This window comes from Chanos chanos, chromosome 3, assembly GCF_902362185.1.
Source record: "Chanos chanos chromosome 3, fChaCha1.1, whole genome shotgun sequence".
In the NCBI taxonomy this organism is placed as follows: Eukaryota; Metazoa; Chordata; class Actinopteri; order Gonorynchiformes; family Chanidae; genus Chanos; species Chanos chanos.
The window spans coordinates 56,930,826-56,945,825 of record NC_044497.1 but is presented as its reverse complement, the minus strand read 5'-3'; the positions used below and the strand labels follow the sequence as shown (position 1 = coordinate 56,945,825).

At 45.6% G+C, this 15,000-nt stretch overlaps 1 protein-coding gene across 1 annotated transcript in view; it reads right to left on the bottom strand.

Annotated features, from left to right (window-relative positions):
* loxl2a (lysyl oxidase-like 2a) overlaps window positions 1-15,000 on the bottom strand; it is a 25,675-nt gene that overhangs the window by 281 nt on the left and 10,394 nt on the right. The window contains exons 4-13 of the mRNA XM_030770170.1: window positions 13,167-13,375; window positions 10,504-10,720; window positions 8,505-8,688; window positions 6,651-6,802; window positions 6,021-6,188; window positions 2,834-2,999; window positions 2,092-2,332; window positions 1,639-1,754; window positions 1,373-1,509; window positions 1,064-1,175 (exon numbers count right to left, since the gene is read on the bottom strand). Of these exons, the coding sequence (XP_030626030.1) occupies window positions 1,064-1,175; window positions 1,373-1,509; window positions 1,639-1,754; window positions 2,092-2,332; window positions 2,834-2,999; window positions 6,021-6,188; window positions 6,651-6,802; window positions 8,505-8,688; window positions 10,504-10,720; window positions 13,167-13,375 (1,702 nt within the window). The remainder of the gene's footprint in view (window positions 1-1,063; window positions 1,176-1,372; window positions 1,510-1,638; window positions 1,755-2,091; window positions 2,333-2,833; window positions 3,000-6,020; window positions 6,189-6,650; window positions 6,803-8,504; window positions 8,689-10,503; window positions 10,721-13,166; window positions 13,376-15,000) is intronic.

The following is a 15,000-nucleotide window of genomic DNA, read 5'->3' as shown; positions in this document are numbered from 1 at the left end:
AATATTCCACTCAGACTGCACAATCACTCTCTACATCTTCATTCATAATGACCTGCTACTGCACAGGGCTGCACAAATGTCGTTTAAACACTAACAGTCTGTCAGTTCAAATGGCCTGATTTTAGCAAGAGCATGATAAGCCCCTTTCACACATAAGATCCAGACCATAAGTCTCTCAGATAACTGAATATTTGGGCCCTCTTCCAATTCTCTTCATTTCCCCCTCTAAATACAATCTTGGACTTGCAAAGAGTAGGATAAATATCAGTTTGTATGGAGGCTTTGTTTCTGTAATCTTTCTCTGATGTTGCCTTAACACATTCAGTTCTGTTGGAATTTTAGTCACTGCAGCAGAGAGGGCCATAAGGTGAAAGAGCCATGGGAGAGAATTAGAACAGAGCCCAGCCATTCCAGTAACTATTAGATGAAAGCCTGGTAAAACAATGGGTCAGATTCTGGTTCACCAGTCCCTTTTTTTTCCTAATCTGAGATTATCACAGCCACGGGAAGGTGCATTACACTGACAATGCATGATGGGACTGAAACGGGACCATAGCAGAGGGCCACTGAACACTGTACCTATTCTAGGAGAATTGTATACAGACCAGTTTCACTCATTATCTAAGCCACTTATCCTAATTAGGGTCGCAGGGGGTGCTGGAGCCTATCCCAGAGCTCATAGGGCAAAGGCAGAGAAACACCCTGGACAGGTCGCCAGTCCATCACAGGGCAGACACACAGACAAACACACACATTCATACCTGGGGGCAATCTAGTGTCTCCAATTCACCTAACCTGCATGTCTTTGGACTGTTAGAGGAAACCCACGCAGACATGTGGAGAACATGCAAACTCCACACAGAAAGGACCCTGGGAAGGACCCTGGGACCCTAAGAATCGAACCCGAGACCTTCTTGCTGTGAGGCGACAGCACTACCCACTGTGCCACCGTGCCGCCCAGACTAGTTTCAGTTTCAGTTAGAGATCAAACCTGTGACTGTAGTCTGTTTGGAAAAGCTGTTTGAATCGTTAGGGAGGATGAGCACAATAACACGGAACATACCTGTGTGACAGTTATACGTCCATATCCGGTAACCGTCATAGCGGCAGTTACACTTCATGACGTTATTGGTGTAATCAGACTCGGCCACTTCGTAGTTCGGGTTGATGACAATCTGTCGGTCGGACACAGACGGTTTTTCAGTCACGCTAGCAGTTTATACAGGAGCAGATAACAGGGCGCCAGGAAACAGCACACATGTGTTTCACAGAGCAGCGTTTGTGTGTCACTGCATATAATGTGAAGTTGTTTTTTTGTTTGTTTGTTTGTTTGTTTTTATCTGAACCGAAGGAAAGAAATGACTGGCTGCACCTGCAACACGTAGTCTCCCGGTTTGACGTCTGTCACGTCGATCCACTGACAGTCGATGTCATGTCTGTACGTGTCCCAGCAGCCCACGCTGATTCCCTGCTCTCCAAAGTTAGCACACACAAATCTCTTCCGGACCCCTGTCAGAGACGCACAGAGGAGCCACACACAGCAGTGTCAGAGGGAGCTCTCTGTCAGAAGGTGCTTTTATAAGTGTCCCAGTCTTTTGAAAGGGGATGTGTTTGGGGCTGAAGGTCGCGACCTCTTACCCTCATCACACTCTGTGTCCTCCAGACAGAAACTCGCCTTGTGTCCTTCAGCCACCTTGGTCCCGTTCAGAGTCATCAGGTCGTAGTGTGTGAAGACTTCCATACTGTGATAATGCCTGCACACACACACACACGCACACGCACACGCATGCGCGCACACACACACACACACACACACACACATACACACACACACACACACGTGCACGCACACACACACAAACACACACACACACAGACACACACACACACACAAACATATATATACAATATATAAGCACACACTCAAAACATCCCAATTGTTTGGGTTTTTTTTGCTCTTTATTGTTGTTGTTGTTGTTGTTGTTGTCCTGCCTCTGTCTTCACTGCTGGTCAATCAGTGCTGTTTACCTGGTCTAATTGGTCTCTGATTCAGGTCAGTCAGGGTCAGGGGTCAGGGGGTGGGTGAGTTACCTGTGACACTCGTGCCAGATCCAGGCGTGGGGTGAGGCTTTGGGTCTGAAGTCAGACAGGCCGTTGTTGTGGATTTGTGAGGAGAAGCGGAGCAGGCGGCGGTAGGATGAGTGATCTGCGCTGTTGGCCGTGCTGGAGAGACAGCTCTCCTCATGGGCACACTGCAGCGCATACATGGGCCTGTCCTCCAGGTATGTGGTCTGCTCCACCAACTGAGCGTTCAGCACCAGGTCGGGAGCCGCTGTGGAGGAGACGGGAGGAGGTGTCATTATGTCGTTATTAATCCATAAAACCATAGCAGGGCCTCTAATCACAGAATATCCATCCACTGGATTAAAGATTAATCCCGTAATGCTCCGGTGCATTAAAGATTAACTAAACGCGCAGAGAGGACGGAAAACAGGTAATGAAATAACATATATCAGTTCATAAGGTGTGGAAATGCTATGTGTATGTATGTAAAATTATATACATACACAGACACAGACATATGTACAAATACACAGATGATAGATAGATAGATAGATAGATAGATAGATAGATAGATAGATAGATAGATAGATAGATAGATAGATAGATAGATAGATAGAACAACATGTAGATTAGATACTGTTCCTTATAGAATAAAAACGGTACTGGTCAAGTGTGGAAGCAGCAGAGGTGGGTGGGGGGGGTTAAGTCTCCCTTATTCGCTGAACAGGACAGCCCTGTGAGGAGGGGGGGGGTGTAAGGTTTCTCTTACTCTCTGAACAGGACACCCCAGCAGCGAATCGGCCCCCTCCCTTGGGACAGCTGAGATGTTTCCCGTGGTGCAGACACTGAGCCAAAGTCATCTCTGTGCCCGAACACCGGACCCCACTCATCACCACATCATCTGCACTGACGTCCCCCGGCCAGTACCATGTCTCCTGTAACACACACCACAGGACCCAGTCAGGTCATCACACCCACAGGACTGACACACATGGGCACAGTGTTACCGTAACCTCCGTTGGTTACCATGACCACCGTTGGCATGGCAGTGTGATGGGCAGGGTGAGCCAACATGATGGAAGAGCTTCGGTGACTGACCCGTTTCAACTCAGTCACAATGCTGTTTCCTCTCTCTCTCACTTCCACATGTTGCAGCTCTACTTTCTTACCACAAGAGGGCACCATCTCATTTTAAAATCATTCCTCAATGACTTTCACTATTACTTCAGCAGCTTCAGAGACATCTGGTTTACCACTTACAGGTCTTTAATAGAATAAAAAACCTCCTTATTGTCCATCACACTCATATAATGGAAATCTGCCTTCAGCTCAAGCATCTTAATTTAATAATAATAAAAAATACACATTTAACCATTTAAAAGAAACAAAAAAAAATCATTTAAGACATTAGTTACATGACAGTACACACAGCACATGCAATTTCTCACAAAAAAACACATTATTCCAGCATCTACACCACTGTCCACTTATTTCACAGTATATCTAAATCACCAGTCCCTGACTTTGTTTAAAACAGAAATAGCACTGGGATTCACTGTGGGGGTTTTTAAAGCGGTTCTTGTCAGCTACAGGCATCTTAAATCTTTATCCAGAGGGGAGCAGTGGACTGGTGTATGTATGCACTGAATGAGTCTGCTCCTTATGTATTCGTCTGGACTTCCTGCCGAACAATTGCATAACCAGATTTATTGTCATGATATTTATTTTCCTTGTCTGAGACCGAGAGAGCTTGTTAAGGTATCTGTGTGTGTGTGTGTGTGTGTGTGTGTGTGTGTGCGTGTGTGTGTGTCTGTGTGTCTGTGTTTGAGGGTGTGCATGTGTCTGTGTGTGTGTGTGCGTGTGTGTGTGTGTGTGTGTGTGTGTCTGTGTGTTTGAGGGTGTGTGTGTGTGTGTGTGTGTTTGTGTGTGTGTGTTTGTGTTTGAGGGTGTCTGTGTGTTTGAGGGTGTGTGTGTGTGTGTGTGCGTGTGTGTGTGTGTGCACATGGGCACGTGTGAATAGGTGTCTGTAGGTAAGAGTGTGTGTCTGGGTTAAAAGCACACATAATATTACTTCTCCAGTCTGGGCCACTTCCATTGGTAGCCACAGTGTACTGCTGTAATCTCTGTTTCCATGGTGCTGAGTCAGGACCCCCATATGAAGTGAGTTAGGCTGCGACCACAGCATGACTGGGTCTGGAAGCTCTGGGGAGTCCCACACAGGGGGAGAGGACGTGGGGGCGCACACACAGTCCACTGTCATATTTTCCATGTGTTCTCCTCCCCCCTCTTCTCTCTCTCTCTCTCTCCCTCCCTTTCTCTCTCTCCGCCCCCCCCCCCCCCCCTCCCTTTCTCTCTCTCTCTCTCTCTCTCTCTCCCTCCCTTTCTCTCTCTCTCTTTCTCTCTCTGTTTTTCTCTCTCTCTCTCTCTCTCTCTCTCTCTCTCCCTCCCTTTCTCTCTCTCTTTCTCTCTCTCTCTTTCTTTCTCTCTCTTTCTCTCTCTCCCTTTCTCTTTCTATCTTGCCTTGCCTGGAGAAACACTTACAAGATTGCTGTGTGGAAACAGGCCTAAGTCCAAGCTGCCAAGCGAATCATGTTTAATGACAGAATATTCCGCCATCTGGAGTCATGTCTGTGCTTTTGTTTATTGGACGACAGATAACACAGCGATACTTTTACACAACAAGCAGTACGACAACTTCCTGCAGAGAGACCCCGTTTCCAGGGTTACGCGGGGACCGAGTTTACTCTGTTCAATTTAATGTGCATTTTCATAACCAATCCAAAAAAAATATGCCTGTGAACGTTTGCGGTAGAATCTGGGTACACACACACACACACACACACTACACACTACACACACACAACACACACACACAACACACACATACATATACACACACACACACACACACATACACACTACACACACACTACACACACACATACACACACACACGCACACACACACACACACACACACACAGGAGTCTGAGAGCTTGAACTGTGTAGCATTGAAGACTTGGCCATTTAGTCCAGCATGTCCATTAACGGGCCCTTAAAAGCTGAGGTGTATTTTAAACTATCATTATAATCATACTTAATCGTGTCATTACCCTGCAAAAAAAAAACCTTCAGCCCGTTTCAATTTCCACTCATAAAAACTCCCCCATCAGACTGGTTTTTCCATACCATAATCTGTAAATAGTTTCCAGCTTTATGTCACCAGATGCCAGAGGTATCTCCCCAACCCTCTCCCCTATCACTGCTCTGCTAATGAAAAAAAAAAAAACCCAGACACAATATGTCACTCGATCCTGCAGAGAGGCCTTTTGTCATCTGTGTGATGTCACGCATTAAAGATGTCACATGTCACCAGCACTGTCTTGTTTTCGGGTTATGATATGGTTGTGAAAATGACATTTCAGAATTTAATTTAAGAGGTGTTAACAGGCTAAAGGTGTAACAGTGCGTCGTCTGAGGATTCAGTCCGTGTTTTCAGTGTTGTAAAATAATCTTTTAAAGCAGATTCCATGGTTTATTTCTGGTCTGTGACATCAGATCTAACTGGCGTGACGTGAAAGTCACACTTCTCTCGTTGGAGGTGGACTAATTAATCTTCAAAGAGCAGGCAACATGCAGAACCTCTCTTAAAGTGACCATGCTGTTTTCTTACGCCAGAACACAGTTAATGTGGAAGCAGAAGCCGTCTGACCGGAGACGGGCTGACCTCAGCTCACATCAGCATTCCATAGCTGTAAACTGTGATTGCCTTTAGCTAAACAGAAATATCCCTTTATGACCAAGTTCAAAAAAAAAAATTTAAGTGAACTGGCTTTTTTCCATGTCATTAGCCTGAGAGAAAAAGGGGGTGTGACCTGTAACAGGCTCTCTGCAGAGACACAGTAAATGCTGATTCAGTTTCCACAGCAGATGAAATGACATGATATGTGGATTTACCTGAAAGGCATGACTGGCGTAACCAAGACCCAGCTGTTTACACACCACCATAGCTTCCACAATACCCCAGTTCTCACTGCACACAGTTCCCCACACAAGAGAACCGTTCTTTTCTGCCAGAACTTCCACGCGGCCCTCAGACGGGTTCCGGCCTCCACTCAGACGCAACTGTAAAAACGCAAAAAAAAATGAATAAATAAGTAAAAATAAAAAGTAACAATGAAGGATAGCAAACAAGAACAATACTGCCCAATATTTGGTCCTGTGTGTCGCTGTGCACTGTGTGTGTGTGTGTATGTGTGTGTCTGTGTGTGTGTGCACATGTGTGCGTGTGTATGTGTGTGTGTGTGTGTGCGTGTGTGTGTGTGTGTGTGTGTGTGGTCCTTGCCTTTCCTGTGCTTCTCCTATGTTGCTGGGCACCAATATGCCAAGGACAATTCCTGATCGTTGCTACATTTGACAAATACAGGATTCTGATCCTGATCTTAATCCTGATCCTGATCCTGATCCTGATTCTGATTCTGATATCCAGAATCTGAATACACAGGTCTGAATATGAGGGTTCTGGTGTTGTCTTGCGGTGGCGTGTGGCGTGTGGCGTGGCGTGTGTGGTGGAGGACAGACTCTCACCCTGCTCTGGAAGCCCATGGCAGGTACGTTACATTTCACAGCTGCGTCCTCCTCGTGGCTGCAGCCCAGAGCGTCTTTGTTAAAGAAACATTCGGTGAGGGACTTCTCAAACCCAGAACATTCCACTTCATTCATATGGACGGGACCCATGCCTAGAGAAAACACAGGAGTCCGGTTAACTCTCTCCATTTGCCCGCGTCCATTTGGTTTACAGCATAAGTACCTCATGATCTTTCAAAGGACTTCAGACACAGCGGCTCAAACATTTATACTGACCTGGCCTGACTTTTCCACACAGCGGTCATTTTTCACGCAGATCAAAAGTAAAGGAAGTTTATAGGAGTTCAGATAGTTTTGTCTGCTGCTCTCACAGACCGTTTTTTGGGCAAACAGAAGATCGTCGGAAATGTTTTTGTTTTTCTCCTCTCATCGAATGAAGCAATCCATGTGTATATAATGGATTTTCCACTGTCATTGAGTTAGATTTCCTCTTGCATACCAGGCCCATCTTCCCTGGGCTGCTGCAAAGACTGCTGGGATTCTGTTTAGGCTGCGGAGGTTTGTAGCTAAAGATAAGGCCTGACTGATGTTTCTCCTGTCTGCGAAGATTTACATTATTCTCCTCACCGCTCTTTTTTAGGGAAAATTTAGAGGTTTTTCTTTGCCTCCCACAACTTCAGTCTCTCCACTATTAATATGAGCCTGTCAGACTGCAGTTTGCATGTAAAATAAAAAGAGTAATAATGTGAAGCAATGTTAAGTTTTATTGTTGACAGATCAAGAAACGTGGAATGAGACTTCTGCCAAGTTTCAAGTTTATTTAGAGCCCACTATCACTGTTTACAGTCTCAGAGGGCTTTACATGTCACAACAGTCAAAATCAAAACAGGACAGCACCCCCTGATTTCATTTTTGGCCGAATTTTCGGCAGAATTTTTGGGATTCTGTGTGACCAGTGACTGGCTGGAACCCTAACTATCTGAGAATTTTGCGGGGGGGGGGTTTCTCTCTGTTTTGTTTTGTTTTTCCTTTTCTTTTCTTTAAGTGGCTCTTTTTTGGCCTGAAATCTGTTTTCCCAGTGAAAGGGTAGCCCTCACAATCAGATAAGTGCGTCTCTTCGGTGCGTCCTTTCCTTGTGACCTTTCTCTCTTCATGAACAGGATAAACGGCAGTTTTGATAAAGACGATAAGACGTTCATGTGATGTTTGTTTGGTATTTGCTTCGGCATACTCAGTCCTGTCAGGATTTTATTAACTTTAACAAACATACAAAAGGTAAATGAACCACGTAAGACTCGTGGCTCCGGGCCCAATTCTCCACCCAAATTTCACATAACTGTTTGAATACTAATTTATTGTTCTAGTTTTGCCTTTAGATTGGAAAAGCTGCGCATGTGTTTTTGACTGCAGCTCAGCTGCCCTATCTGTCTGATAAATAGGCACTTAAAGGAGAGTGTCATGTGACCTTTTACAAATGCACGCTGACATTTGAGCGAGATACCCTTAGAACATTCCGTATTTAAAGCGGGATCAGTTGGTTTTCGCTCCCAGCATTTGGCAGGCAGATGTTCTGAACTGGGCAGGATTGGGCACATGCCTTTACTCCGGTTTGATCCGTATGGGAAAAAACTGCTGTCTGCGCTCACTGGGATAACGCTCAGCTGTCGTCCGGAGCGTCAGAACGCCTCTGCAGGATTTCCTCTCGGGTCACAACTTTAGCTTATTCAGTCTAAACATTCTCAGAGCGTCCAACCAGGCCAGCAGCGTTTTAGACTCTAAAAGGTGTGTTTTCTAACAACCTGAGTCTACTCTGGATTTAGAACTTGTGTGTGAATAGAGACGGGGGAGGCTGACCTTGTCCCAGTCTAGCCCCAGTCAGGGCCTCTTTGGCGCTGCCAAAACCCAGCTCACGACACACCACCGTGGCCGCCTTCAGGTTCCAGTTATCGTCACACACAGTGCCCCACTCCCCATTCTTCAGCACCTCCACTCGCCCTTCGCCGACGTTTGCTCCTCCCCTAAGACGCACCAGAGGTTGCTGGGAAATTTAAAACAGAATAAAATAAAATGTTCATGAGGGTTAAGAACTAAGTGTCACAGGTCGCCACCTTTCAATGACCCAAACGTCCCAACAGCCAAAATCCGGTACATTTGAACAGATGCTTTAGCAGGTCAAGGGGTCACGGGGCGGAGCAATAAATTTAACCGCGCCCCAAAGCCGAAGTCCCAAGTTCAGGGATCGATCGATGGGGCGCCTGCACAGCTGTAGGGAAAAAGCTTGGAATTCCAAGCGTGTTCCGTTGCACTGACAAATGAGAAGATACGAAGACTGAGTCTGTACGTAGCGAAGGAGATACAGCATCAAGCGTCAATGGCACAACAGTTCTGCAAACGGCAGGGAACCAAAGAACCAAACACTCCCTGGTGGGCGATAACAGGGTAACAAAAAATCCCAGGAAAATAGTAACAAAAAGAACAAACAAAGAACTGAATCTTTTCAGACATTTCATTCATCATATCCTTCTGTATTAGTAGCTGTGTCTCTAAAGGAGGCAGAGGTTTCTGTGGGAAAAAAACATCAGTTGAAATCCCAGTTATGAAAGATTTGACGTAATCTCAAACAGTCTTTGACATAATTTCAAACAGGCTCTTCAGTTTTGTCCCTTGCAGACTGAATTTCTCTGATTTGCATGTTGTGGTTGAGTGAGATGGTATGCGTGCTTTAAATCGATAGCCTTTGTGCTGTGCGAGTAACTGGAACCGAACTTGTCTGATCTTAAGATGGGAATGTAAACCTCCAGGGCAGTGAACTCCTAAATCAGGGAGCTGTTTATTCAGCTCCAGTGTTTCGGCGCTTTTGGACCGCATCCAGGTGACACACGCTGCCAGGCAGGCTGATGAATGCATAGACCACATAAACATCTAACTCAGAGCAGGAGAGAGGCTACGTGCTTGGCTTTGGGGGGACTCTGTCCTCCATATGAAATCCTTTAAATGTGATGTAAGCTGTGTTTTTAACTCCCAGATGGCGAATTATTCCCATTGTATATACTGCATTACCATAATGTTGCCCAATTGGCTGTGTCATTGTGCCATTGGTTTTTTTTTTTTTAGAGAGAGAGGGGGGGTGTTCTGACTGGATGTCAGTTCTGAAATCTCTCGTCTACAAACATTCCTCAAACTCCTGCCTTCCTGAAAAATGAGTGCCAACAACCTCACACATGTCTGTCAGTCTTGAGAGTAAAAGTGAAATCCTCAACCTGTTAGGCAACAGTTGCTTTTGCCAACGTCAGTACCGTAAACTATTTCGAACAGCTCTCAAACAGACGAAGCATGGAAGTACACGTGCCACTCAGCTAAAGCCAAACAGATGCTCACATCACAGCTGACAGGAAAGCTCCTCCGTGTTTCCAATGGGCTGTTTACAATGGAACAGAATGAAACATGTTTTTCCCTTTTAGATTTAACACTGGGGATCAGCAGTCCCATCAACAGCTGCCGTCTCAACCAATCAGCTGCAATCTGAGACAAACACACAAATCTACAGTGCAAAACTGACTGTATTTTTTCTAACTTTCGTTTGAATTAAAAAAAAAAACATTGATTAAATGTTCAAATCCCCTCAGAATGTGTCTAAAAAACATACAGCTGGAAAAGCAGAGATCAGTCTTATGGCATATGCAATCATTTAGTAAAAAAAATAAATAAATAGTTCTCTCATCGTTTGCACCCATATGCACCTCAGACCGAACTATAAATATAATAGGAGATGAATGACAGCCACACAACCCGCCCCTATACCACTGACCAGCCCTTACACCCAGCCTACCAAAGGCGTGAACACGGCACCTACCTCCTGTCTGTAGGCCTTCAAGAAGCCGGCAGAGTGCGAGGGGGCGAAGGCCCGTCCGGGAACGCAGCTGACGACCGCCGGCATTCCCCCAGCACAGGTACCGTTTCCCTTCAGCTCGATGGCTCTGCCCAGTCTGCAGTTGGACAGGTGAGCCTCGTTCCCCGTGCAGTTCACGGAGAAGCCCCAGTAGTTCTTCTTCCTGCGCATGGACAGCATCCTGAGGAAACACAGCGCCGGGTCAGAATGAAAAACAGCCCCCTCACGATCATCGTCTACGAACCGCAATGCCACGAACAGAGATCACAGTCAGATAACCTCATCACGGCTCAAAATCAAGTACCTGTTCCAAATGAGGTGAAGCATACCCTAAATCAAAGTCATTGCCAGCACAGATCAGAAGATATGCCTGATCACTGAAGGCTACCGATTGGCTCTTTTCTCAGACAAAAACAAAACAGGACAGAGACAGGGCTGATCGCAGGCGGAATGATTGCATCAGTAACACTCGTTACAAACGCTATGTAGTTTCCATGGCTCTAGCCTCATAGGCCCAACACAGAGGACAGAAAGTTGCTCAGCTAAGAGGTTTGGGGGGGGGGGGGGGGGGGGCCATAGGGGACTTTAGATATCGGCTCTTTGTGAGCAGCAGATCACTTAATCAACTGAAGGTGTGTAGTAATTATGGCTTAAAGGATTCATATTTGAAGCATGAAACCTCATACTGCTGCAGACAAACAGCACTGCCCGTTGGCTTCACCAGCCGCCTGTCTGGAATCAATTCAGTCTCCTCATTTAACCCACTCTGGGTGGTGGAGAAAAAAAAAACGATTTGTTTATAAGGCGCAGCTCTCAGTTGTGGAAGCCAATCATATAGCTGGCAGGGGGGGAAGAGACTACTAACGCCTCGAATGGAAAAAACACGGGGTACTGATCTCATAAAATCACAGTGCACAAATATTACAAGTCCTGCTGAACTACTTGAAATGGTCTTGGTCCATTCCACATCGAAATCCCTTCAAACCCTTGATTCTCCTCAAACATTTGCAAGTTCAGCTGTCTTGGTTACAGAGGCTCCTGTCAAATGTTCCCTGGCGATCATTCCCAATTCCAGTTCAATAAGACCCATCACTGCCGCCATGTTAATTACAGGGATGTAAGCCTATGTGAGTGTTTTTGTTTCCTAAAAGACCAAATGCGTAAGCCACACACACACACACACACACACACACACACACACAAAGAAAACTCTGCGTGGTGAGTATTTGCTGAGTCTCACTTCTCACACTTTTCAGTCAAACATCAGCTGATTTCCACAGTGTAAAACCCAAAGCAGAAAGCTTCTGTCGTGGTCCTGAGAGCTCTGGAGAGAAAAACACTTCAACAGTAACTAAACCCAGACCTAATCAGAGCTAATAAACTCCGATTCATCAGATTTGGACGATTAGCTCATAAAGGGAAAAACAGACATGGCCCAAAGTTACACAGACAGAGACCCATGATGAAAACAGTTTCCTTCTCACAAACGCATCCAAAAAAAGAAAAAAACAAAGAAAAAAAAATCGTTCTCTGTTCGCTGTGTTTTTTCCAGGATTGTCCAGGGACACGAGCTTCCCTTTCTCCTGTTTGCCTCATTGTCCATTCCATGTTTTAAAGGTGTTCACCAAAACACACAGCCAAGAGACATACCTCCAAGTAGTAAAATCTGTTGGAGGAAACAGGAGAAAGAGAGACTCTGTGTGTGTGTGTGTGTGTGTGTGTGTGAGTTATTTAGGTTGCTCGCAGCTGAGGATACACCTGGAGGAACACACCACACACCTTAATACGCAGTTATGCCCTAACACACTGGAGGCCAGACAAACACAGCACATTTTTTAAAAATTATAATTAAAAAAATACATACACCAAAAATCTGACTCTTGTTTCCCATATTTTCTTTGCTGTTTTTGTCTGGTCTTAAGTAAAGGAATGGATGCAGTAAAGATGATGAAGTGTGTGTTTTGCTATTTTGAAAAAAAAAAACAAAAACAAAAAAAGCGTTTGGTACTGTGGCGGATTCAGGCACTCTTGTGCGGAGATTTTCGAACTGAACTGAGGCAAACATTTCAGAGATGTTGTTCCGCTCGCAGCTGAGTCGTGCAAATCAAATCCAGAGACACATAGCGTTCCTTTAAAAATGGGAACAGCCCGAAAAATTGATGCTAGGGAAGGCTCTGTACTGAGTCACCGGAGAGCAGAGGAGGGCTAGGGGGGGAGCAGGCAAAGAAACCATTAAAATCTCTCACTGTGTTCGTTTCCGTGGTAACGGGGAGCCAAAATATGCTATATGTGTTTGCATAAGGTCACAGAGCGGTGACGCCGACATCTCGGGCCAATCAGAAAAAATCCGAAACAGGCGCATAACATCTGCTTTGATACACGGCAGCTCCATGGTTTCCATCACGCTGTCTTTTTCCCTCTATAGAAAAACTCGACTCTTTGTTCCAGCATACATTTGATGGGTCTGGAGCAAATAAATTAAAGGCTCTGGAATACTTACAGCCAAATTCCACGGCTCATCTGTGCAAACGTGGCTGACTATACGTCTGCATGTCTATAGGCTGTACTTCTTCCTGTCCTCGAAAAGGATAGGTTTCAAAATCACGAAAAATGAGATACTTGCTTACTTGTAAATTTTGGTTTTGAATCCCTTCTCTCCGGGGAAGCCGTACATTCCACAGACGACCCGGCTGTTCATTTCCGTCCAGTCCTCGTCACAGATCTGCCTCCACTTGCCCCCGTCCTTCACCTCCACGAAACCCTCGCTGATAGGGATACGCTTGCGGTGGGACGATATGGCCCGGATTCGGACGTCTTCCACTCGTACGTTCACACTCTGTCCAAAGAGAATTTCAAAAAAGAAAAAGAAAAAAAGAAGCATTCACAGTCAGTTCTGGTCTGTGTGTTTTTATTTTTGGTGCAAACTGAATCATGAACGTAGTGTGGAAAAAGTTGTTTATGGAAGTAAAGCCACTGAGTTGATGAGTTGTGGATGACGAGAACATAAGTGCACATGGGAAGAACTGAACAGAGGAAAACACGAGGCCACGTTAAAGGCGTATATCAAACACGCAGAACAAACATAGAACAAACGCAGAACAAACACAGAACAAACGCAGAACAAACGCAGAACAAACGCAGAACAAACATAGAACAAACGCAGAACAAACATAGAACAAACGCAGAACAAACATAGAACAAACATAGAACAAACGCAGAACAAATGCAGAACAAACATAGAACAAACACAGAACAAATGCAGAACAAACGCAGAACAAACACAGAACAAACATAGAACAAACGCAGAACAAACGCAGAACAAACATAGAACAAACGCAGAACAAACATAGAACAAACGCAGAACAAACGCAGAACAAACGCAGAACAAACATAGAACAAACACAGAACAAACATAGAACAAACGCAGAACAAACGCAGAACAAACGCAGAACAAACATAGAACAAACGCAGAACAAACATAGAACAAACGCAGAACAAACGCAGAACAAACGCAGAACAAACATAGAACAAACGCAGAACAAACGCAGAACAAACGCAGAACAAACATAGAACAAACGCAGAACAAACGCAGAACAAACATAGAACAAACGCAGAACAAGCGCAGAACAAACATAGAACAAACGCAGAACAAACATAGAACAAACGCAGAACAAACGCAGAACAAACGCAGAACAAACATAGAACAAACGCAGAACAAACATAGAACAAACGCAGAACAAACGCAGAACAAACCTACAGCCTGTCAGGGAAATTCTTTAATCTTCTTCACTATACCCTCCACCTTACCAAGCTTTAATCAGGTCATTATCACAAGCACACTGACGCTCCTGTTGTTCTGTACTGTGGGGTATTGCCTGTGGTTGTGACTGTGAGCGAGTGTGTGTGTGAGTGTGTGTGTGTGTGTGTGTGAGTGTGTGTATGTGTGGGGGGGGGGGAGTTAATGGTTGAGGCAGAGTGTCGGTGCTGAGACCCGTGCTGTAACACCCGTGCAGACAATCGCACTGAACCATGGGGGGCTGAGAAGAGCTGAGGGTGGTCTACTTCCTCCGACAGCTCGTAAACCCCCCCCCCCCCCCTCACTGGTGCTGGCCTTTCCCGTTCTTTCTTTTTTTTTCTTTTTTTTAGGGCAAAGGTCATGCACTCTGACCCCCTTTGGGCAGTTTCAGAAAGACAACCCCACTCATCAATCCTTCACTGGTCCATTCACTGGTTCTCCACCCCCACACCCCCATGGTGCATTCCTGCCCGTCCTGAGCGCTGGGACGGAGGGGACGAGGAGAGCACTCCAGGACGGCGTCGTCCACCAGAGGAGGCGCAGTTCTCCTCCGCACGTCGCTGGGAAAGTTCATGAAGCCGCTCTGCCCTCCCAGCGTGCCCGGGAATGATGGCGTTTCATAAAAGGGCCACATTCCAAACCTGGCATCAGCGACACGGAATGCC